General features: G+C 53.7%; 1 protein-coding gene across 6 annotated transcripts in view; it reads left to right on the forward strand.

Annotated features, from left to right (window-relative positions):
* ELAVL4 (ELAV like RNA binding protein 4) overlaps positions 1–21,829 on the forward strand; it is a 78,349-nt gene extending 56,520 nt beyond the window's left edge. For all 6 annotated transcript variants that reach the window (XM_038760409.1, XM_038760411.1, XM_038760410.1 and 3 more), the window contains 5 exons: positions 12,929–13,032; positions 15,790–15,943; positions 16,302–16,527; positions 17,074–17,112; positions 19,645–21,829. In XM_038760409.1, the coding sequence (XP_038616337.1) occupies positions 12,929–13,032; positions 15,790–15,943; positions 16,302–16,527; positions 17,074–17,112; positions 19,645–19,972 (851 nt within the window). In that variant the 3' untranslated portion in view covers positions 19,973–21,829. The remainder of the gene's footprint in view (positions 1–12,928; positions 13,033–15,789; positions 15,944–16,301; positions 16,528–17,073; positions 17,113–19,644) is intronic.
* The last annotated feature ends 2,839 nt before the right edge of the window (positions 21,830–24,668 follow it).

Below are 24,668 nucleotides of genomic sequence, written 5' to 3' on the forward strand. Positions count from 1 at the left end.
CATCATCAATCGTATTTATTGAGCGCTTACCGTGCCGTCTAAAGCCGGGTCGCCCATCCTCACCACGCTCTGCGGGCCTCACGGGTTCTCCATCTGCCTGTGCCCGGGAGGAATTTTTGGGTGGCGCATAGGGCTCCGATGCCAGCCGGCCAATCTGGCCGTGGGCCCCGGGACCCCGCAGTCCACCAGGCCTCTCGGTTGGGCCCGGGCCCAGGCAGCGTAGGGCGGGGCATTCATTCATTCAGTCGTATTTATTGAGCACTTACTGTACTGAGCGCTTGGGAAGTACAAGTTGGCAACATACAGACAGTCCCTACCCAACAGCAGGCTCACGGTCTAGAAGGGGGGAGACAGACAACAAAACCAAACATGTTAACACAATTGAAATGTGCGGAGGGAGGGCATGAGACTTCCTGACTCCCAGTTCTGTGTCATCTGCTCTTCATTTTTCATCTTTAGGAGGGAGCCGCCTCGGTGGCCCTCCATACTGAGTAAGCCGCGAAAGCCGGATGACTTTCCGGCAAGTGGGAGTCATATCTATCCTATTTATTTTATTTTGTTAGTATGTTTGGTTTGGTGCTCTGTCTCCCCCTTTTAGACTGTGAGCCCACTGTTGGGTAGGGACTGTCTCTAGATGTTGCCAATTTGGACTTCCCAAGCGCTTAGTCCAGTGCTCTGCACACAGTAAGCGCTCAATAAATACGATTGATGATGATGATGATTCAGTCAGGAAATTGTATTTACTGAGCATTTCCCGTGTGCGGAACACTAGACTAAGCGCTTGGGAGAGTACAGTTAAAGAATAGTACAGATACATTCCCTGACCACAATTGAATGTACGGCCTAGATGCTGCCTGTGGACCCAGAATGGGGTGGACAGAGCTGGTGTCATTTCCCACCCCCACCCCGTTGGACCAGTGTGGGAGAGGAGTGGGCCACGGACCACGCCTGATCTGAATGTCTAATACGTACTGTAGTGCTCAGTGGATACTAAGTGCTTAATAAATGCCTTGGTTATTAACAAGAATGATGAATCAGCGACTATAAAATTCAAAATAGAGTCACGTGAGTTAACTCTAATTGGAGTCGCCTCCCCCCCAACAAGTGTCGTGGTAGCCATTCGGGCTAGGGCATGGTGACTTTCCAGCTCTGCCCACACCCCGTGATGGACTTTGCCCCCCCACCCCAGCTTCACCCTGACTGATGGCAGCGGGGCGGGCGGGCACCTTCGGCTCCGACCAGCCTGCCCGGGTGGATCGGCCGGGGCAGCCCCACTTGGTTGGCACCCGCTAGTTACGCGTTGCCCAGCGCTCCCGGGATGTGTGGGAAACGATAGAGTGGCATTCCCTCTGCAGGGCCGGACTACGGAGGGTCTCTGGCCTCTCGGAGGGCGCTTGAGTGACCGTTGTTAAATAGTCGCGTGCGCCGCCCCCCCCCCCCAACCCCTTTCTCTCTCTCTCGGTGGGAGCAGGAGTTGGTTTTGAACCATGTAATCAGGTCCTGGCTGGCCTCCTTCAGAGCACAGGTCTCTGCCTTAATTAATGCGGCACTAAATGGGAAAACTTCATTACTGTGGACATCAGAGCGATGGCTTGCGTCCGGAAGCCAGCCCTGAATTAAGGGAATTAACTCTGCCCGGAGAAGGCAGCGGGGGGGGGGGGGGGGGGGGGGGGGGGAGACAGCCGCTCCCCTCCCCCTGGGACTGCAGGCACCGGACAGGAGGCGAAGAAGCCCCTGGACACAGCGGTGGCCCCCGATAGTGGGGAGGGGAGAAATTGGGAACCAGGGAAATTGGAATCACCTGGTTTGGGATGGTTTTGTGGGGAGGTGGGGAGGCAGTGAGGCCTGGAAGAAAGAGAACAAGGCAGGGAGCCAGAGGACCTGGCCTTCCAGTTGCAGCTCCTCCCCCGGCCCTCCCCGTGGCTTTGGACCGGACACTTCACCTCTCTGGACCTCAGTTTCCCCCTTTATAAAATGGGGAGCAGTTCCCCACTCTCCCTCCCTCCCTGCGTGGGCCAGGGACCATGCCTGATCTCAATGTCTAATACGTACTCTAGTGCTCAGTGCCTACCAAGTGCTTAATAAATGCCTTGGTTATTAACAAGAGTGATGAATCGGCGACTACAAAATTCAAAATAGAGCCACGTGAGTTAACTCCAATTGGAGTCGCCTCCCCCCCAACAAGTGTCGTGGTAGCCATTCGGGCTAGGGCATGGTTGGGGTTGCCGGGGGACTTTTGACCGAGGCCCTGTGCCGTCCCGGTCCAACTGCTGGGCGTCCGCGGCCCAGGGACACTGCCTCTCTGGGCCTCTGTCTCCTTATCTGTGAAATGGGAATAATCATACCACCCTCCCTCAGCACGGCCTAGTGGAAAGAGCGCGGGCTTGGGAGTCGGAGGGCCACAGTGCTAATTCTGGCTCTGCTCCCTCTCAGCTGTCTGACCCGATGCAAGGCATTTCACTTCTCTGGGCCTCAGTTTTCTCTTCTGTAAAATGGGGATACAATCCCTGTTCTCCCTCCCCCTTAGACTATGAACCCCTGGTGGGGCGGGGACTGTGTCCCACCCGATTATCTTGCATCTACCCCAGTGCCTGATACAGTGCTTGGCATACAGTGCAGGGAATGTCACTGTTTATCGTTGTATTGTAATAATAATGATGGCATTTGTTAAGCGCTTACTATGTGCAGAGCACTGTTCTAAGCGCTGGGGAGGATACAAGGTGATCAAGTTGTCCCACGTGGGGCTCACAGTCTTAATCCCCGTTTCACAGGGGAGGGAACTGAGGCCCAGAGAAGTGAAGTGACTTGCCCAAAGTCACCCAGCTGACGAGTGGCGGGGCCGGGATTTGAACCCCCGACCTCTGACTCCAAAGCCCGGGCTCTTTTCCAGTAAGCCACGTTGCTTCTCAATATGTACATGGTAATAGTAATAATGTTGGTATTTGTTATTGTACTTTCCCAAGCACTTAGTACAGTGCTCTGCACACAAGCACTTAAGTGCTTAATAAATATGACTGACTGAATGAATGAATGAGTGCTTAACAAATACCACAGTTATTAAGTCAGTGAAGCACTTTGGAAAAGCTGGAGGGCCGGACAGTCAATCAGTCAATCAGTGGTATTGATTGAGCACAAAGTATGTGTAGAACACTGTACTTAGCACCTGAAAGAGTCCAGTACAGCATGCTCCCTGCCCTTAACGAGCTTACAATCTAGAGGGGGAGACAGACATTAACAGACAGGCCAGTCTATCAATGGATAATGTGTTCTGAGCACCTACTGTGAGCTGAGCACTGGACCGCGCCTTCGGGAGAGTGCTTTGCACATCGTAAGCGCTTTATAAATGCCGTTATTCTCCTAGACTGTGAGCCCACTGTTGGGTAGGGGCCGTCTCTCTATGTTGCCAACTCGTACTTCCCAAGCGCTTAGTACAGTGCTCTGCACACAGTAAGCGCTCAATAAATACGACTGAATGAATAAATGAATGAATGGACACGATCCCTGCTGTCAAGGAGCTGACAGTCTTCTGTGGGCCGTCAGCTGGTTGACTGTCACCTTACTGAAAGCCCACTGTTGGGTAGGGACTGTCTCTATATGTTGCCAACTTGTACTTCCCAAGCGCTTAGTACAGTGCTCTGCACACAGTAAGCGCTCAATAAATATGATTGATTGATTGATTGAAAGCACATCTCCTCCAAGAGGCCTGCCCTAAGCCCTCATTTCCTCTTCTCCCATGCCCTTTTGTGTCACCCTTGGACTTGGTTTTGCTCCCTTCATCCCAACTTGTACTTCCCAAGCGCTTAGTACAGTGCTCTGCACACAGTAAGCGCTCAATAAATATGATTGATTCATTCATTCAGCCCTCCCTCAGCCCCACAGCACTTATGTCCACATCGGTAATTTATTTCTTAATAATAATAATAATAATGATGATGGCATTTATTAAGCGCTTACCATGTGCAAAGCACTGTGCTAAGCGCTGGGGAGGTTACAGGGTGATCAGCTTGTCCCACGGGGGGCTCACAGTCTTAATCCCCATTTTACAGATGTGGTAACTGAGGCCCAGAGAGGTTAAGTGACTTGCCCAAAGTCACACAGCTGACAAGTGGCGGAGTCGGGGTTTGAACCCATGACCTCTGACGCCAAAGCCCGTGCTCTTTCCACTGAGCCACGCTGCTTCCCAATTTAATAATGACACTTATTAAGCGCTTACTATGTGCAAAGCACTGTTCTAAGCGCTGGGGAGGTTACAAGGTGATCAGGTCGTCCCACGGGGGACTCACAGTTTCAATCCCCATTTTACAGATGAGGGAACTGAGGCCCAGAGAAGTTAAGTGACTTGGCCAAAGTCACACAGCTAAGTGGCAGAGCGGAATTTGAACCCATGACCTCTAACTCCAAAGCCCGGGCTCTTTCCACTGAGCCACGCTGCTTCCCAATTTATCTCATCATCTGTCTCCCGCTCTAGACTGTAAGCTCGTTGAGGGCAGGGAGCGTATCTACCAGCTCTGTTATATTGTACTCTCCCAAGAGCTGAGTAAAGTGCCCTGCACTCTGTAAGCGCTCAATAAATACGATCGACTGAGGACCTGGGAGAGGACAGCATTCATTCATTCAGTCAGTCGTATTTATTGAGCGCTTACTGTGTGCAGAGCACTGGACTAAGCGCTTGGGAAGTACAAATCGGCAACATCTAGAGACGGTCCCTACCCAACAACGGGCTCACAGTCTAGAAGGGGGAGACAGACAACAAAACAAAACATGTGGATGGGTGTCATCAGATCCCCCTTCCCCTCCCCACAGCACCTGTATATATGTATAGATGTTTGTACGTATTTACTACTCTATTTATTTTATTTGTACATATTCTATTTATTTTATTTTGTTAATATGTTTTGTTTTGTTGTCTGTCTCCCCCCTCTAGACTGTGAGCCCGCTGTTGGGTAGGGACCGTCTCTAGATGTTGCCAACTTGGACTTCCCAAGCGCTTAGTACAGTGCCCTGCACACAGTAATCGCTCAATAAATACGATTGAATGAATGAATGAATGAACAAACAGAATTAAAGCTAAATGCACATCATTAACAAAATGAATAGAATAGTAAATATGTACAGGTAAAATAGAGTAATAAATCTGTACAAACATCTATACAGGTGCTGTGGGGAGGGGAAGGAGGTTATGGCGGGGGGAGGGGGAGGAGAAGAAGAAAAGGGGGGCTCAGTCTAATCAATCAATCAATCGTATTTATTGAGCGCTTACTGTGTGCAGAGCACTGTACTAAGCGCTTGGGAAGTACAAATCGGCAACATATAGAGACGGTCCCTACCCAACAACGGGCTCACAGTCTAGAAGGGGGAGACAGACAACAAAACAAAAACATGTGGACGGGTGTCATCAGATCCCCCTTCCCCTCCCCACAGCACCTGTATATGTGTATAGATGTTTGTACGTATTTACTACTCTATTTATTTTATTTGTACATATCCTATTTATTTTATTTTGCTAATATGTTTTGTTTAGTTGTCTGTCTCCCCCTTCTAGAATGTGAGCCTGCTGTTGGGTAGGGACCATCTCTAGATGTTGCCAACTTGGACTTCCCAAGCGCTTAGTACAGTGCCCTGCACACAGGAAGCGCTCAATAAATACGACTGAATGAATGAATGAATGAACAAATAGAATTAAAGCTAAATCATCATCAATCGTATTTATTGAGCGCTTACTATGTGCAGAGCACTGTAATGCACATCATTAACAAAATAAATAGAATAGTAAATACGTACAGGTAAAATAGAGTAATAAATCTGTACAAACATATATACAGGTGCTGTGGGGAGGGGAAGGAGGTAGAGCGGGGGGATGGAGAGGAGGAGAGGAAAAGGGGGATTCAGTCTAATCAATCAATCAATCATATTTATTGAGCGTTTACTGTGCGCTGAGCACTGGACTAAGCGCTTGGGAAGTCCAAGTTGGCATAGTAAGCGCTTAATAAATGCCATTATTATGATTATTATTATTATATAGAGACAGTCCCTACCCAAAAGTGGGCTCACAGTCTAAAAGACAGCAGGCTTAGCAGACACAGCCCCGGCCTTTAAGGAGCTCACAGGGTACTGTGTGCGGCGCACTGTACTGAGCGCTCGGAAGAGGAGGAACGGACTCGGTGGACAACATTCCTGCTGCCACCGACGCGCTCACGGCGTAGCCGGAGGAGAAAGTAGCCTGGCTTATCCGTTTATCTTCCAGATGCTCCAAGAGAGTTATCTCCATAAATCCAACTAACAGCGGATTAGGTTCTGCGGCCTGGGGGCCCCGGCCCAAGCCCAGCAGGGTGGGGGGGCCTGGAGGAGGCTGATCAGATTAAAGCCCCCCACATGGGCCCCGAGCCAGCGGCTAAAAGCGGATTTCCTATTCCGTGGAGGTGGTGAGCTGTGGAAGTGGGATTAGCGCCCGTGAGCGAAAAGAGGTGTGGACGGTGGCATCGGGGCCCTGCCTTTTTTTGGCAGGGCAGGGAGCGGGAGGTTGGTTTTCCCTGGTGCTTTAGTTTGGAAGGGGGGCTGGATCTGATGGGGTCAGAGGTCATTGGTTCAAACCCCGGCTCCGCCACTTGTCAGCTGTGTGACTTCGGGCAAGTCACTTAACTTCTCTGGGCCCCAGTTACCTCATCTGTAAAACGGGGAGTAAGACTGTGAGCCCCCCCGTGGGACGACCTGATCACCTTGTAAATGCCCCAGCGCTCAGAACAGTGCTTTGCACATAGTAAGCGCTTAATAAATGCCCTTATTATCATAAGCGCTTGGTCCAGTGCTCTGCACACAGTAAGCACTCAATAAATACGATTGATGATGATGATGATTCTTTTTCTGGGGGCTGGGCCTGTCCCCTTGTATACAGTGGAGTGGGTCTAGCCTCTTATTCATTCATTCAGTCGTATTTATTGAGCGCTTACTATGTGCAGAGCACTGGACCAAGCGCTTGGGAAGTCCAAGTTGGCAACCTATAGAGATGGTCCCTACGCAACAGCAGGTAGGGACCCGCTCTTATGTGGGGAGGCAGGGTGGGGCTGGGCCCCTTGTCTCAGGGGGGCTGGGCCTGGCCCTTTGGGTGGAAGGGGGGCACAGGGTAGAACCTGTCCCCTTGTCCCCTTGGGTGGAAGGGCGAAGGGCTGGGCCTGGTGCCTTGTCTGGTTCTCCCCCTTTTAGACTGTGAGCCCACTGTTGGGTAGGGACTGTCTCTATATGTTGCCAACTTGGACTTCCCAAGCGCTTAGTCCAGTGCTCTGCACACAGTAAGCGCTCAATAAATACGACTGATGATGATGATGATGATGGTGGCGGCTTTTTCTGGGGGCATGGCACTCTGTCACAGGGGCTGGGCCTGGGCTCTTGTCTGTGGGGGCTGGATGTAGCTCCTTGTCTGGGGGCGGGCTGGTCATGGTGCTCTGTCTGGGGGACTGGACGTGGTACTTCGCAGGGGCTGGATATGAGAGATTGGGCCCGGCCTCTTGTCTAGGGGGGCTGGATGCTTTGTCTGGGGAGCGGCTGGGCCTGACCTATTGTCCGAGGAGACTCACCCCGTCGCTCTGTCTGGGGGATTGGGCCTGGCGCCTTGCAGGACCTGGCTGCCCCTGGAGTGGGGGACGGTTAAAAGCCAGCAGCCCCGGGATCCACAGCGTTTGCGTCCGGGGCCCAGTTGTGCTGGTATCTGACCATGTGGGTTGTTTGGGGGAGGTGGCGGGTGCTGACGGGGGTGGGTCAGGTCGAGTTGGACTTCTGAACGTCTGACTGGGCACAGGCTCCAGGCTGCTTTTTATATATATATATGTGTACACACACACACACACACAGTCTCTCTCACCCCCCTCCTCTCTCCCCCTTCCACCCAACCCGCCCCGCACCCTTGGTGTGGGTGGCTGCAAAAGCTTTAGTCAATCCCCTCCCTCTCCCAGAGGCCTCCTGCAGACACTTTGCTTGGTTCCGCTCCTATTCAACCGTTCATTCAATCGTATTTATTGAGCGCTTACTGTGTGCAGAGCACTGTACTAAGCGCTTGGGAAGTACACGTTGGCAGCATAAAGAGACGGTCCCTACCCAACAACGGGCTCACAGTCTAGAACCGTTCAGTCAGTGGTATTTGTTGCCAATTTGTACTTCCCAAGCGCTTAGTACAGTGCTCTGCACATAGTAAGCGCTCAATAAATACGATTGATGATGGTATTTATTGAACACTCAGTGCAGGGCCCTCTAGTAAGTGCCTTTTTATTTTTTTGCTTATTATCTTTTAAACTTATTTGGCTCATTTTTGCTGTTGTGGCTTGGGTTTTCTCTTAAGAAAGGGAGTGGGGAGTGCGTTTTTAAGCACATTCACGTATACCCACGTATGGGGGGGATTGTTTTTATTTCCTTTGATTTAATGGTACCTTCCCAGACTGAGCCCCTTCCTTCCTCTCCCCCTCGTCCCCCTCTCCATCCCCCTCATCTTACCTCTTCTCCTTCCCCACAGCACCCGTATATATGTTTGTACATATTTATTACTCGATTTATTTTACTTGTACATATCTATTCTATTTATTTGATTTTGTTAGTATGTTTGGTTTTGTTCTCTGTCTCCCCCTTTTAGACTGTGAGCCCACTGTTGGGTAGGGACCGTCTCTATATGTTGCCAACTTGGACTTCCCAAGCACTTAGTACAGTGCTCTGCACACAGTAAGCGCTCAATAAATATGATTGATTGATTACTTATGTGCTTACTATGTGCCTAGCATTGTACTAAACGTTGGGGTAGATACGAGATAATCAGGTTGGACACGTCCCTGTCCGACACAGGGCTCGCGGTCCAAGTGGATCGTGTGGGAGGGTGAGAGGTTGAGGGGATTTTAGAGGATTCTTGGGGGCAAGGAGAAGAACATTTAACTGGGCTGGGGCTGGGGGAGGATGGGGGGCTCCGGGCCATGCGGGGTTGGGGCAGATTGCGGGTTTGAGTGGCTGTTTCCAGGGGTTTGGCTCTATCTGGGTCTGCAGTGCAGAGAGATTTAGCATCCTCCATTCCTGAGACTGGAGGCGTCTTCCCTGGCAGAAGTCCCGACAATTTTCCGTGTATCTCACTTCCCCGTTCCCCTGATCTGGGAGGGGCAGGCGGGGGAGGGCATCGCCACAGGAGCAACACCGCACTGGCCTCAGGCCCGGAAAAAAAGTTTGCTTGGGGAAGGAGCCCTTCGCCCTTTCTTGGTACACCCTCCCCCTTCACATCCGACAGACCACCATTCTCCCCATCTTCAAAGCCCTGCTGGTCAGGTCTCCTCCAGAAAGCCTTCCCTGATTAACGTCTCATAACCTCTAGTCTCTCTTCAGCGTCACCGGTGCTTGTAGGTGTGTACCCTGTAAGCATTTTGAGACCCACCCCACCCGCCAGCAGCCCCACAGCAATCACTCAATCAATAGTTTTTGTCAAGCATACACTGCGTGCTCAATAAATAGTATGCATTTTGTGCTCTGCAAAAAACACATGGGAGGATACGGTGCAGAAGAGTCGGTAGACGAAATCCCTGCCCACAAGGAGCTTACAGTCTAGCGGAGGAAACAGGCAATAAAATAAGGAACTGATGGGGAAAATGGGAGAGGACAGGAGGTGTATGTAAGTGTCGTGGGGGGGAATTTCAAGTGCTTAGGGCATAGGCAAAGCAGAAGGGAGGTGCTATCAGGGGAAATGGCGCCTTAGTCGGGGAAGTCCTCTTGGAGGCGATGGGATTTCAGGAGGGCTTTGAAGGTGGGGAGAGCGGTGGTCTGTCAGATATGAAGTGGGTGGGAGCCCAGGAAAGGAAGAGGACGCGGGCCGGAGGTCGGCGGCGTAACAGACGAGACCCGGATAACAGAGAGTACATCGGTGTCAGGGGAGTGAAATGAGCAGACTGGATTGTAGTTGGAAGTCAGTTAAGTAAGAAAGGCGGGGAGAGCTGATAGAGGGCCTTAAAACCAAAGGTAAGGAGTTTCTGTTTTGACGCGGAGATGGATGGACAGCCACTGGAGGTTATTATAGTATGGGGAGATGTGGACTTTTTTTAAAGCGATATGGGCAACAGAGTGAAGTAAGGACTGGAGCCAGGAGACACAGAAGACAGGAAGGTCAGCGAGGAGACGGATGCGGTAGTCGAGGCGGGAGACGATAAGCGCTTGGATCCGCAAGGTAGCGGTTTGAACGGACAGAAAGGGGCAGACTCCAGAGGTATTGCAGAGGTAAACTGACAGGATTTGGCGCCAGACTGAAAGTATGTGGGTTGAATGAGAGTCATGAGGCAAGGACGATGCCAAGGTTATGGGCTCGTGAGACGGGATGTCGGTTGTTGTCTGTAGTGGTGGGAAATTCAGGAAGAGGACGAGGTTTGGGTGGGAAGGTGATTTCTGTGGGGAAGGACCTCATACATCTCCTTAGACTTTACCATGCCCCCTGTCTCTAATTAATTTTAATGTCTATCCTCTCACTGGACTGGAGGCTCCTCGAGAGCAAAGATCGTTTCTACCAAGCTCATTATTGTATTGTACTCTCCCAAGCGCTTAGTGCAGTACTCTGCACACACTAAGCACTCAGTCTTTTAGACTGTGAGCCCACTGTTGGGTAGGGACTGTCTCTATATGTTGCCAACTTGTACTTCCCAAGCGCTTAGCACAGTGCTCTGCACACAGGAAGCGCTCAATAAATACGACTGATTGATTGGTTGATTAAATTCCAGCGATACCTATCCTATCCTATTCTTCTCTCCCGAGCGCTTGGCATAACAATAATAATGGTGGCATTTATTAAGCGCTTACTATGTGCAAAGCACTGTTCTAAGCGCTGGGGAGTCTACAAGGTCATCAGGTTGTCCCACGGGGGGCTCACAGTCTTAATCCCCATTTTACAGATGAGGTAACTGAGGCACAGAGAAGTGAAGTGACTTGCCCAAAGCCACACAGCTGACAATCGGCGGGGCCGGGATTCGAACCCACGACCTCTGACTCCAAAGCCCGTGCTCTTTCCACTGAGCCACGCTGCTTCTCTGTGTCCTGCACACAGTAAGCACCAGCGCTTAGAACAGTGCTTTGCACATAGTAAGCGCTTAATAAATGCCGTTATTATTATAAATACCATTGGTCAGTTTCAGAACCGAATCTCTCCCTTGTGACCGTGGAGTCGTGGCGGGGCCAGGTGGCCATGGCCTCATGGACAGAGCTCGGGCCTGTCCAATAAATACGACTGAATGAATGAATGAATGAATGAGTCGGAAGGACCTGAGTTCTAATCCCGGCCCTGTCACTTGTCTGCTTTGGGACCTTGGGCCAGTCACTTCACTTCTGGGCCTCAGTTGCCTCATCTGTAAAACAGGGATTAAGTCTGTCAGCCCCACATGGGACAAGGACTGCGTCCAACCTGATTGCCTCAGCCCTTAGAACAGTGCCCGGCACATAGTAAGCGCTTAACAAATACCGTTATTATTAGGCGATCAGCCATCATGCAGCAGGTTTTAGGGTGAAAGGACCAGCCCTGAGGCCCAGGCGTTGGACTGCACTTCAGCAAGGCGATGACACCCTCCCGTAACGAACCCTTGGAGATCACCAAACGTCCAGAGCGCCACGATCTCTCGGGCGGATTCATTCGTTCATTCAGTCGTATTTATTGAGCGCTTACTGTACTACGCGCTTGGGAAGTACAAGTCGGCAACAAATAGAGACGGTCCCTACCCGACAACGGGCTCACGGTCTAGAAGGGGGAGACGGGCCACAAAACAAAACATATTAACAAAATAAAATAAATAGAATAGTAAATATGTACAAGTGAAATGAGAGGCCGACCAGCCGCCGGGGAGTCTGGGGGTGTCCCGGCCCTCACCCCTAACCCAGCCTTTTCTCTGCCCTGGCCCCCTCTGGAGAGCTTCGCCCATTGCCCGAATCAGATCATCATCATCATCAATCGTATTTATTGAGCGCTTACTGTGTGCAGAGCATCATCATCATCAATCGTATTTATTGAGCGCTTACTGTGTGCAGAGCACTGTACTAAGCGCTTGGGAAGTCCAAGTTGGCAACATATAGAGACAGTCCCTACCCAACAGTGGGCTCACAGTCTAAAAGGGGGAGACAGAGAACAAAACCAAACATACTAACAAAATAAAATAGAATAGATATGTACAAGTAAAATAAATAAATAGAGTAATAAATATGTACAAACATATATCCATATATACAGGTGCTGTGGGGAAGGGAAGGAGGTAAGATGGGGGGATGGAGAGGGGGACGAGGGGGAGAGGAAGGAAGGGGCTCAGTCTGGGAAGGCCTCCTGGAGGAGGTGAGCTCTTAAAGGGTGCAGAGCACTGCACTAAGTGCTTGGGAGAGCTCCCTGCCCTCCAGGAGCTGACAGGCTTCTGGGTGCGGACCTCTGTACTGAGCCCTGGGAAAAGTACAATTAAAGTTAGTAGGCAGAATCCCTGCCCTCCAAGCGCTGACGGTCTACTGTACCGAGCACCTGGGAGAGTACAGTAGAGTTAGTAAACACAGTCCCTGCCCTCTGTCTTTAATAAGAAGAATAAGTGTGGTATTTGTTAAGTGCTTACTAGTTGTCAGGCACTGTACTAAGCGCCGAGGTGGATACAAGTTTATCAGGTTGGACGGAGTCCCTGTTCCACGTGGGGCTCACGGTCTCCATCCCCATTTTACAGATGAGGCCCAGAGAAGTAAAGTGACTTGCCCAAGGTCACGTGGCAGAGCCAGGATTAGATCCCATGACCTTCTGACACCCAGGGCCCGGGCTCTGCCCACTCCGCCACCTGTTTCTCATGCTGTCCTTCCGCGACGTGGGACCACCAACCACGTGCGGTGTGGACGCCCTCTCCAGCCCCGGGGAACCGCCCGCACGCGCGGCCACAGGCCTGAGCCCTCGCCTTCCTTTGTGTCTCCGCAGGGCAGAGCTTAGGCTACGGCTTCGTTAATTACATCGATCCAAAGGATGCCGAGAAAGCCATTAACACTTTAAACGGACTCAGACTCCAGACCAAAACCATAAAGGTAAGACTTCCCCTGCCGGGGTCCCGGCCAGAAGGGGCCACCAGACAGGGGTCTCCGCATTTCCTCTGGGCTCGGCCCGCTCCCCCGGTATTCTGGGAATCCTGCCCAGAGGAGGAGGGCGTCCCCCAGAAATCAGCGAGAGGGAGGGCGATGGGACCTGGGGGTTGGAAACGAGTCACCAGGGGTTGCCGTCCTCAGGAGACGGGGGTCTGTGGCTTGCGGGGGCCTGGTTTAGCGGGATCGAGGACCTCTAGGCGGGGGTCCTCAACTGGGTCACAGGCAGTCCCTAATGCTCTAGTCATCCCTCGGGGTCAGCGCCGGGGTCTCCAGAGACCCTCCTGTGCCGTGGGCAGCAGCAGCCGGGACCGGGGTATTCTCCCCCGTAAATACATTTCACATCAGGGTTTCCATTTTGTCTTCAAAACCTCCCCAGGAGCCAAGAAGGATAATCCTGCCAGTATCACCGTAATATAGTGTTTGCTAAGTACTTACTAATAATAATTATGGTCATCGTGAAGCGCTATGTGCCATAAGCGCTGGGCTAGATACACGGTAATCAGGTTGTCCCACATGGGGCTCACGATCTTTTAATCCCCACTTTACAGATGAGGTAACTGAGGCACAGAGAGGTGAAGTGGCTTGCCAAAGGCCACACAGCAGACAGGTGGCAGAGGCGGGATTGGAAGCCATGTCCTTTCCACCAGATCAGTCACGCTGCTCCTCGTGAACGTGGCACACTTACTGCGCGCCCAGCACTGGGGTGGATGCAAGATAATCAGATCAGGCAGAGTCCCTCTTTGTCACTGGGCTCACAGTCCAAGGCGTCTGCGCTGGGTCGCTGGGGGAGTCAGGGATGTTGGGTGGTCTGCGCTGGGTCACTGGGTTGGGGCAGGGATGGAGAGAGGAGGCAGGGGTATCGGATGGGCCACGCTGAGTCCCTGCAGGAAGAGTCAGGGGCGCCGGATGGGGCACGCTGGGTCACTGGGGAGAGTCCGGGATGGAGAGGGGAGAGTCGGGGCGTCGGACGGTCCGTGCCGGGTCACTCGGGGAGAGTCGGGGGTGTTGGATGGTCTGTGCCGGATCACTAGGGAAGAGTCAGGGGCGTGGGATGGTCCTGGCTGGGTCACCGGAGAGCGTCAGGGATGGAGAGTGGAGAGCCGGGGACGTTGGATGGTCCGGGCTGGGTCAGAGGGGAGAGTGGGGGCATTGGGTGGTCCGGGCCAAGTCCCTGCCGGGAGAGTCACAAGGATTGGATGCTGGGTCACTGGAGAGTCAGGGATGGAGCGGGGAGAATCAGGGGTGTGGGATGGGCCATCCGTGACCTCGGGCATAGGTGTCCGGAAGGGTGAGGGCCGCACGGTCCCTCAGGGTCCTAGGTCCCTTGTCGGTCTGAACTAGTCGTCTCTTGTGCTGAGCAACGTCTGGCTGGCCCCCGGTGAGCAGTGGTGATGAGCTCAGGGTAGACTTCACACCTGAGCCCACTGCACCCCGCCCCTCCCTGCTCCGTTTGCGGCCTGGGAGAGTTAGGGGATTGGAAGGTCGTCGGGGGAGGGAGGGAGGGAGGCAGGGAAGGAGGGAGGGGGCCGGGGCCCCGTCGCTGATGTCAGAAGCCCAAGGGGCCGTGGAAGCTTGGGCCGCTCCCCCTGCTTTGCCCTCCCCGTTAGTCAGCTCCCATCTTTAGGGGCGGCGAGTGAAGAGACGGCTTCCGATCCGCGGCGGGGGGCTGGGGGGAGAGGGGGTGCGGAGGGGGCAGGGCAGGAGAGCTTTATCTGCCCCCCCAGACTCGGGCCCCGTGGCAGCCAGGCATGGCCGCTTCCCCCCGGAACAGCCTCCAGGCCCGGGCCGGCTGCTGCGGAACGGAGCCGGAGTCCAGCGGCCCACGACCCTGCCGCCCCCCGGTGTGCCCGTCCTCGCACAGAAACACGCCTGCCCACGCACACACCCAGAGAGGTGTGTCTGCACACGTCTGTCTGGCTGAATCTGTCTGCCTGCCTGCCTGCCTGTCTATCTAGCATAAATACCGAAGGGAGGACTGCCGGTCACAACCCTCTGGCCCGGACCGCTTCCGTCACGCGTCACGTAGACTCCACTACTTCCTCCTCCCGTCTGTAGTTGACTTCAGGGTCCCTCTCTCCCACCTGCCCGGAGGCTCCTAGATGACAGGGATCGTGTCCGCTCACTCCGCCGTCCTCCCCCAGGCGCTCAGTACGGTGCTCCGCGCTCAGCCCTCCGCAAGCTCCTCGAGGGCAGGGACCGTTTCTCCCTAATCCTGTCGGTCCTCTCCCGAGCGCTCAGCCCGGTGCTCTGCCCGCAGTGTAGACGACCAGCTCCTCGAGGGCGGGGAGCGGGTCGACCGACTCCATCTTAGCCTACCCTCCCTAGCGCTTAGCACAGTGCCCGGCACCCAGCAGGCGCTCAGGACGTAGTGGGGATTGATTGGTTTGAGAGAATCGTCGCCAGTTAGAGCTTGCTTTGCTGGAGTGCATGCTCCCTGTTAGGCTTCTCAGAGGTGGAGCTTCAAGTCGGTCTCGAGGTCTGGGGGTGCTTTCGGGGGGCCCGGGGGCGAGGGCGATCCGGAGAGAGGATTTCCGGCACCGGGGCTCCGCCCTCCGGGGTGGTGGGCGTCCACGGTGACCCGTCCGCGGGGCCGGAGGTGGCGGCGGCAGGCGTGGGTGCTCCCGACCCTGGAGGACCGGGAGGACGCTCTGCCCGCCGGCCGGCTGACCCCCGCCCTCGCCCTTCCCTTCCCCCCTGCAGGTGTCCTACGCCCGGCCCAGCTCGGCGTCCATCAGGGACGCTAACCTCTACGTCAGCGGCCTCCCCAAAACAATGACCCAGAAAGAGCTGGAGCAGCTGTTCTCGCAGTACGGACGCATCATCACCTCCCGGATTCTGGTGGATCAAGTCACAGGTTCAAAAATCTCTCCTTTCCCTCTCCCCGTCCTGTTCCCCGCCCGCCCCCCGTCCTGTTCCTTCCCCGTCTCCTAACCAACGTCCCACTCCTCCTGCCAGGTATTCCCTCACCCCCCCGCCCCCTCCTCTTCCTGCCCTGTGTCCTTCCGCCCAGTTTCCCATTCCTCCTTCCTGATCCTCCTTCCCCCATGCCCCACTTCCCCCTCCTCCTGTCCCCTCTTCCTTCCCCGTCTCTTCATCCTCCTGCCCCTTCTCCCTCTCTTCCTGCCCCGTCTTCTCTTCCTCCTGCCCCATCTCCCCCTCCTCCTGCCCGTCCCCCCGTCCCCACCACGCACTCTCCTCCTGCCTCACCCCAGGTGTGTCCCGCGGCGTGGGGTTCATCCGTTTCGACAAGAGGATCGAGGCGGAGGAGGCCATCAAGGGTCTGAACGGCCAGAAGCCCAGCGGGGCCACCGAGCCCATCACCGTCAAATTCGCCAACAACCCGAGCCAGAAGACCAGCCAGGCGCTGCTATCCCAACTGTACCAGTCCCCCAACCGGCGCTACCCCGGCCCGCTGCACCACCAGGCCCAGAGATTCAGGTAACCCACCCCGCGGGCGCCCGCCGCCGTGCCCGCCCGACTCGGGGCCGGCATCCCCGGATGGTTCGGGCCGGATGCCTGCCTTCGGGGGAGGTCCCGGGCGACTCGCGCTCCGATTGACTCTCCCCGCACGCCTGCCGTTCTCCGTTCCCAAATCCGGCCGGCGCGGAGCGGGGCAGTCTGGCGGCCGGAGAACATAGTCGAGGTGGACCCGGATGGCCGGTCCCAGGCCCGAGGCAGCAGCCGGCCCTCACGTGGGGGAGGGCTGACCGCAGCACGGGGGAGTGACCGGGACCCCAACTGCAGCCGCAGGGAAAGGGAGAGGTCTGGATGACGCTCTCCCTGGGGGCTGGGCCGGGGGTTCCTTCCAGGAGCCCCCACCCCGCCCAGCCCCTCTCCCCCCACCCAGAGCAGTGACAGGGCGTGGGGCTCGCCGGGCATCTCTCGTGCCCAGGTGGCCCGTCGGGGTGGATGTGTGCGCCGAGAGCGGCCTTCCCCTTCCGTCCGAGGGAGACATTAACATGCAGATCCTCCTTCTCTTTCCAGGCTGGACAATTTGCTTAATATGGCCTATGGCGTGAAGAGGTAATCCATCCACCCCCGGACCCCGCCCGCCGGCTGGGCCTTGGCCTCGCCTGGCCCCGGCCCCGGCCCCCTCTCTCATTTCATTTTGTGTTAGTTTGGGGGAAAAGGGGGGGGAGGGACGCTTCACTAACTTTCATTTCTCCTCCTCTTTTTTTTTTTTTAAATTCCTTTTCCTCCCACCAGCATGCCGAATCCTTTTTTAAGTTTCGGAATTGCGTTGGTTTTTGTTCGTTGCGGGCCCGTGGCGGTTGTGCCGGGGATCTCCAGGGTGTTCTCGGATTGGCAGGCGGGCCGCCACTACGAGCCCCCAGGGCCCCCCGACCCCGGCCCCCCGAACTGCATCTGCAGTGCTCGGGAGCAGTTTGCGCCTCAGCAAAGGGCCTGGATTTGTGTGGGGCAGAAACTTCCATCCAAATGATTTTTTTTTTAGCAGTATTAAGCGCTTACCATGTGCCAGGCACCATACTAAACACTGCGGTAGATATAAACTAATCAGATTGGACACAAGTCCGTGTCCCACACGGGGCTCGCAGTCTTAATCGCCGTGATATAGGTGAGATAGCTGAGGCACAGAGAAGATAAGCGACTTACCCAAGGTCACACAGCAACCAACTGGCAGAGCCAAGATTAACCAGGTCCTTCCGACTCCCAGGCTCTATCCACTCAACCACACTGCCGCTCATCAAAACCCCACTTTTTCAACACCAACCCTTGTTGGATCTGGACGGTGGGAGGGGGGCCCTGCCGGCTGAAGGAAGGGGAATTCGGAGCCTTGGCACCCAAAGCAGTTGAGGCTCTAGCCCAGCCCGCGCCTCCACCTGCCAGGCTGGCATAGCTTGGGCATGGCAGTGGGCCCTGGGCTCTCTATGTTCTTGGTTTGCCAGTCCCCGGGCTTGTCCGGGTTGTGTGGTAGGTGCCCTGGGTGTTTCAAAAGGCAGTGAGGCGGGGAGGGCCGGGCACGGGCCAAGACCACCAGTCTGGGGTCTCAGATTCCCCCACTGACGACCAGGATGGGGGGTGGGTCCGGGGTGTCTCGTAGCCCATGCCGGGGTTGCTAAGCTGCATTCGGCTCAGGGGGCTTGAGGACAGAGCCCAGGGCCAGAGTTAGCCAGCCAACCCCGTGGTATCACACCCCTTCCTTCCCAGCCGCAGTCCCGGGCACATAGAATGGGCACACACCACAAATACACGCTATTTCTGTTCAGTGTGCATCATGCCAACATTCCCAAACCCGTAACGGCGCCGGGTCCTTGCCCGGGAACGCCGCTCCAGCCCGGTCAGACAGTTCCGGCTAGGACCACCGCCCCTGTCCAGGCCTGGGGAGCCTGTGATTGAGCGGGTTTAGAGGCTGCGTTGGAGACGCCCGTACCCCCCTGTGGGAACACCACCGGTGCCAGGCCAAGTCGGTCCGGACACACGACAGCCCTCCAGAGCTCTGCCCCGGCCTACTCCTTGGTCAGAATTAATGTTGCTCAGAGGACCTCGACGTGGGCCGGGCGCCTGCCGGGTGCAGAACTCAGTAATAATAATAATAATGATGGCATTTGTTAAGCGCTTACTATGTGCAAAGCACTGTTCTAAGGCGCCGGGGGGGATACAGCGGGATCAAGTTGTCCCACGTGGGGCTCACAGTCTTAATCCCCATTTTACAGATGAGGGAACTGAGGCCTCAGAGAAGTTAAGTGACTTGCCCAAGGTCACACAGCAGACACGTGGCAGAGCCGGGATTCGAACCCATGACCTCTGACTCCAAAGCCCGTGCTCTTTCCGCTGAGCCACGCTGCTTCTCAGTACTGGGCACCTACTCTTTGCAGAGCCCTGTATTGGGCGCCTACTGTTTGCGGAGCACTCTACTGGGCACCTCCTGTGTGCAGAGTATTATCTTGGGCACCAGGCGGGTGAAGAGCACCGTACTAGATGGTTGCCAACTTGTACTTCCCAAGCGCTTAGTACAGTGCTCTGCACACAGTAAGCGCTCAATAAATACGATCGATTGATTGATTGGGCACCCACAAGTAGGAGACAGAGTCTGCCCTTGAAGGGGCTTACGGCCTAATGGTGGAAACGGGAGAAAAACTGACCGAACTGTATGAATTCAGCGTCTGCCTGGGGCCTCCATTAGATTGTCAACTCCTCAAGGGCAGGAACCAGGCCTTTTACATGGATCGCTTTCTCCCGGGCACCCAGTACAGCGCTCTGCGTACAGTGGACGCCCAGTACCACGCTCTGCACCCAGTAGGTGCTCAGCGAACAACGGTGGCGACGGTGACGGGGAAGTCGCCGCGAGGCCAGCGGCCTCGTCCGACCCGATTCGCTCGCGTCCATCCCCGCGCTCAGTGCGGTGCCCGGTGCTCAGTGAGCACCTGGCCCGCGTTGGTACCGTCAGGGCATCGGGATTTCTTTCTGCCCGCCCGTGTGCCCGCAGGCTCAGGCTCCCGACGCCCGGCACGGTGGCGGGCGGGCACGTGCCCGTGTGCCGGTCCGGTGCCTAGAACGGTCCTCCCCCGCCCTCCCGTGTCCGTGTCCCAACAGGTTCTCGCCGATCACCATCGACGGGATGACCAGCCTGGTGGGCATGAACATCCCCGGGCACACGGGCACCGGCTGGTGCATCTTCGTGTACAACCTGTCGCCCGACTCGGACGAGAGCGTCCTGTGGCAGCTGTTCGGGCCCTTCGGCGCCGTCAACAACGTCAAGGTGATCCGCGACTTCAACACCAACAAGTGCAAGGGCTTCGGCTTCGTGACCATGACCAACTACGACGAGGCGGCCATGGCCATCGCCAGCCTCAACGGCTACCGCCTCGGGGACCGGGTGCTGCAGGTGTCCTTCAAGACCAACAAAACCCACAAATCATGAATCCCGGCCCCCTCCTCGACCACAGACGAACAAAAACACACGCTCACACGCACGCACGCACGCACACACTCACACGAACACACACGCACACATACACGCACCACGAGGGAGAGAGAGAGAGAGAAACTAACTTTCCACGGCTTACCGTTCGACCACAGACTTTATAAGCCTAGTGCCAGTTGGCTGAGTATTCAAACATGGGATATCCTGTGATGTACCAGGAAAGGATTTTATAACGCTTAGAAAACAAAAAAAAAAAACAAACGGAAAAAAAAAACAAAAACAAAAAAAAAACCTTTGATGCATTGAATGTTCTTTCATAGCTGTCGTTGTTGAAGATAATATATACATAGATATAGCAGGGGGCAGGGACTTTGACCCCGCCCAGCTAATTTCCCACCTTCCTTGAAGGTGGACCTTTTTAAGATGACCATTTGCTCATTTGAAGAAGAAAAAAAAAAAACAATTTTTACAAACTTAGTGGGATTCAAAGAAAGAAAAAGATTTTTCTTTTTTTTCAAAATGTTGATTTCCAATCAGATTTGGTAGCTCCCTCCCTCTCCCGCCCCACCCCCCACTCACGTTTAAAGAGGAATAATAAAAAATTGCAGGAGACAAAAACAAAAAAAAAAAACGATTTTTGCAATTCTCTCTATTTTTCCTTTTTTCTTTTCTATCATGTGAAAACGGAACAGTCTTCTGTAGAGGGGACGGGGGGCGAGGGTGACTCTGATGACAGTAACAATTTAAATAACATTAACAGTGTTGCCAAAGAGACGGTCTCTTTGCGGAAAATGGGTTTGAAGAAAAATCTATTTTTATAAAATATAAAGAATTTTTACAAGAGAATCTGGATTTGAGAAAAAAAATATTTTGACTGGCTAATTTAGGGGAAATTGACACCTTTGTCACATTCATACTGCACTGGTAACTTTTTAGGGATCGAGATGTGTGTTTTAAACTGGATTAGATTGTTTTTTGAAGGATGGGCTATAGACAGGATCTTTTCATAGCATGTAATAATCAAAATATGAAATAACCCCCCCCCGACCCCAGGGGAGGGTGCCCCGTGCTGCTCACAGCACCCACGATCCCCACAGTCAAAACCCAAAAAGCAAGGAGATGAGTTGATAGAGGATTTTTCTTTAAGTCATCAGTATGGGATATCAGCAAAGCAAAAGTTAAAAGAGTTCCTTTTTTCTTTTGATCGAAAACTTCCTTAGTTTGGAGCAGTAGGTGCTACGAAATTCTTTACATATCTTAGTATCATAGTTAAATGTAATGTGTTTAGGAAAGAAAAAAAAAAACCATTTGCTTTGAATTTAAGGAATTTTCAAATTCACTTTGTAGCCCATGGCAGATATAATTGGGCTGTGTTGGTACATTTGAAACACTGTTTATGTTGCTTGAAACACTTATTTATTTAACTGCCAATGTGACCGATGCATATGGCCAAAATCAAATATAGCTAGTTTGGCCGGTCTACTTATTTGTTTACTTAAACTATGGGGAGAAGCATATTACTGTGTCATTTTGTTGTGTGTGTATGTGTATATATAATATAAATATATATATATAAAGTTATTTTTTTTTCCTTTGGTTAATTTATTCTAAGTTGTAACACTTTGCTAGTTTTGTTTGTATATGTCTTAAAACTGTTTTCTTATGATACTTAAGTGGCAGGAGGTATCAAGGTAACCTGTGTAGAAATATCGTTTGATATATCGTCACGTTCGTTGTGAATATTTTTTCTTACTGCACAGTAGAAAAACAACAACTGGGCCTTTATTTTCCGGTAATTCCGATGGACAGCGTAGCCAGAGCCAAGAGAACAAAAGCCGGCGGCATCTGGGGGGACCGGGGAGGTGGGGGCAGGGGGGTCGCGGGGGGACGGAGGGTCGCGGGGGGACCCCCGGCCCCCGGGACACCCCCCCCCCCCATCCTAGACATGGTTCCTCGCTATGCGTAACCTAGATGATAGTTGGATTTTGCTATTGCTTTTCTTGTCTTGTTAGAGGAAATCTTTTCAAACCAGTTTAGTCTTCAATGGTAATAAAACGTTCTGGTTCTTTATTCCTTGTGTTGCTTTGTGCGTTTTTTTCCCATGCTAAGCCCACCCGGTGCATGTAGACCACGAGGCGGCGGCGGCGGCGGTAGCGACCGGTGGTAGTGGCGGCGTAGACAGACGTCGACGACACCCGCCCCCGCCAGGACCACGGGGTCGGCGCTTCCTTTTCCGTTTTTCCTTTCCACCGTCGGGTTTCCTTCCCAGCCGGACCGCACCGCCGTGGGGACAGGCTGAACCCTCTTCTCCCCTCCCTCGCACCCCCGCCTCCTCCCCTCCCCGTGGCAGGTCTCCCACGGCGGCGGGGGAAGAGGGGGGCCCAACGCCTGGGGAGCGCGAGGGTCCGGCCGCCACGACCCCAGCGGGCGGCTCCGTGTTAACTTTGCTAGTTTAGACCATTTTGGAGGGAAAGTATTGTAACTTGTTTCTTTCATTACCTTGTTGTGTTTGAATTATTTGTACTTTAACTGTCCGGACAATAAACGAAAGTGTGTAGAATGGCTATGGGCGTTCTAGATTTGTAACTGTGGTGCTGGATATTATTTCTTCACTCCTCTTAGCCCTGCCCCACCCCTTCCTCGGGGGTGGGGGGGTCTTGACCGCGGGAGACCCTCCTCACCCATCCCCTGCCCGCTCCGTGCCACTGGGCCCACACGGGAGGCGAAGGGTGGCAGGAGATGCGGCTCGACTGGGGGGAGGTACTGCCCCCCTGCATTCCCTTCCCTTCAACCCCCATCAGCAGCACGTGGGTCCAAGATTCTGGCTGTGAGACACGCGTGTGCACATACATGCACACACACATACACAGGTGTGAGGTCAGTAGATCCCTCCAGGCCAAGGTGGACACTGTTCCGGGCAGAAATGGGCCCGGGCCCCCTCTGCAGCTGAGCAACCCTCTAGCCTGGCCCCGCCATCGGCAACATGAGCACCGTCCCTCAGTCATCCCCTTCAAACACCCTGATAATAGTAATTATTATTATGGTATTATTATCTTTTAGACTGGGAGCCCACTGTTGGGTAGGGACTGTCTCTGTATGTTGCCAACTTGTACTTCCCAAGCGCTTAGTACAGTGCTCTGCACACAGTAAGCGCTGGATAAATACGATTGATCGATTATGGTTCTTGAGCGCTTACTAGAAGCCAAGCACTGGGGTAGATACAAGTGAATCAGGTCGGACACAGTCCCTGTCCCACATGGGGCTCACACTTTTAATGCCCGTTCTACGGAAGAGGTAACTGAGGCCCAGAGTAAAGTGACTTGCCCAAGATCACACAGCAGGCATGGGGGGAGCCAGGATTAGAACCCAGGACCTTCTGACTCCCAAGCTCGTGCTCGATCCATTACGCCCTGCTGCTTCCCGTCAACATCCTCACTGTCATCACTACTGGCAACACCGCTATCATCCTCATCATTAATCACCACAGAAATGAACCAAGCACTCGTGTGCAGGATGCTTAGCACAGTGCTCTGTTTGCAACAACCACTCAAATACCACTGATCGATTATTTGCGAGCACTACTGAGGCTGCTGAGAGTAGAGCGCCGTACTGGGCGCTGTACTGGGTGCCTGATCTTTTTATTTTACGGTATTCGCTACTATGTGCCAGGCACTGTTCTAAGCACTGGGGTAGAGAACAAGGTAAACAGCCTGGACACAGCCCCTGACCCAAATGGGGCTCACAGTCTTAATCCCCATTTTACAGATGAGGGAACTGCGGCCCAGAGAAGTAAAGTGACTTGCCTGAGGTCACACAGGAGAAAAGTGACGGGGCCGGGACTAGAACCGAGGGCCTTCTGATTCCCAGGCCACACGTGCTGCTTGCTCATCATCATCATCATCATCATCAATCGTATTTATTGAGCGCTTACTATGTGCAGAGCACTGTACTAAGCACTTGGGAGGTACAAACTGGCAACACATAGAGACGGTCCCTACCCAACAGTGGGCTCACAGTCTAAAAGGGGGAGACAGAGAACAAAACCAAACATACCAACAAAATAAAATAAATAGGATAGATATGTACAAGATAAATAAATAAATAGAGTAATAAATATGTTGCTTGCTCCAAGGTTGGCATTCATTCCAGTGAGGTGGCCAGTCCGAGGATCCCGAGCCTCACTTATCTGACCTGGGCAGAGTCACGGACAAACTACAGCACAATTAAAATGGCAGCTGACGGGCAGCCATTTTGTACCACATATTTAAAGTAGGAATCAAAGGATGGTCCAAGTGTCCGGTTGGCCTGCCCCTTCCCTTTCCCTCCCTCCCACCCTCCTTCCAGGTTTGCGGGCACCGTCAGGACCCGTGAGCCCTCTCCGGGAGCGGCAGAGAGGGCCACCGGGACGGTCAGGGCCCTGGATGCCAGGCAGCCCTAGGGTGGTCACCCGCTGCCCACCCCTTCTCCCCAAACATTTATCTAAAAAAAAAGATCACAATAACCATGAAGACTATCGCCAAGCAAACCAGGGAGCACTTTGGGCAAGTGGGAATAGCAGGTTTGTGTCTCCGTCCCTGACAGCGACATTCCTCAATTCTTCCTTGGGAAACAGGTCGGAAGACAAGCCCGCCTCCATGGGACACCCACCAGGGGCTGGTAATAATAATCATAATAATGGCATTTATTAAGCGCT

This window comes from Tachyglossus aculeatus, chromosome 18 (genome assembly GCF_015852505.1).
Source record: "Tachyglossus aculeatus isolate mTacAcu1 chromosome 18, mTacAcu1.pri, whole genome shotgun sequence".
NCBI lineage: Eukaryota > Metazoa > Chordata > Mammalia > Monotremata > Tachyglossidae > Tachyglossus > Tachyglossus aculeatus.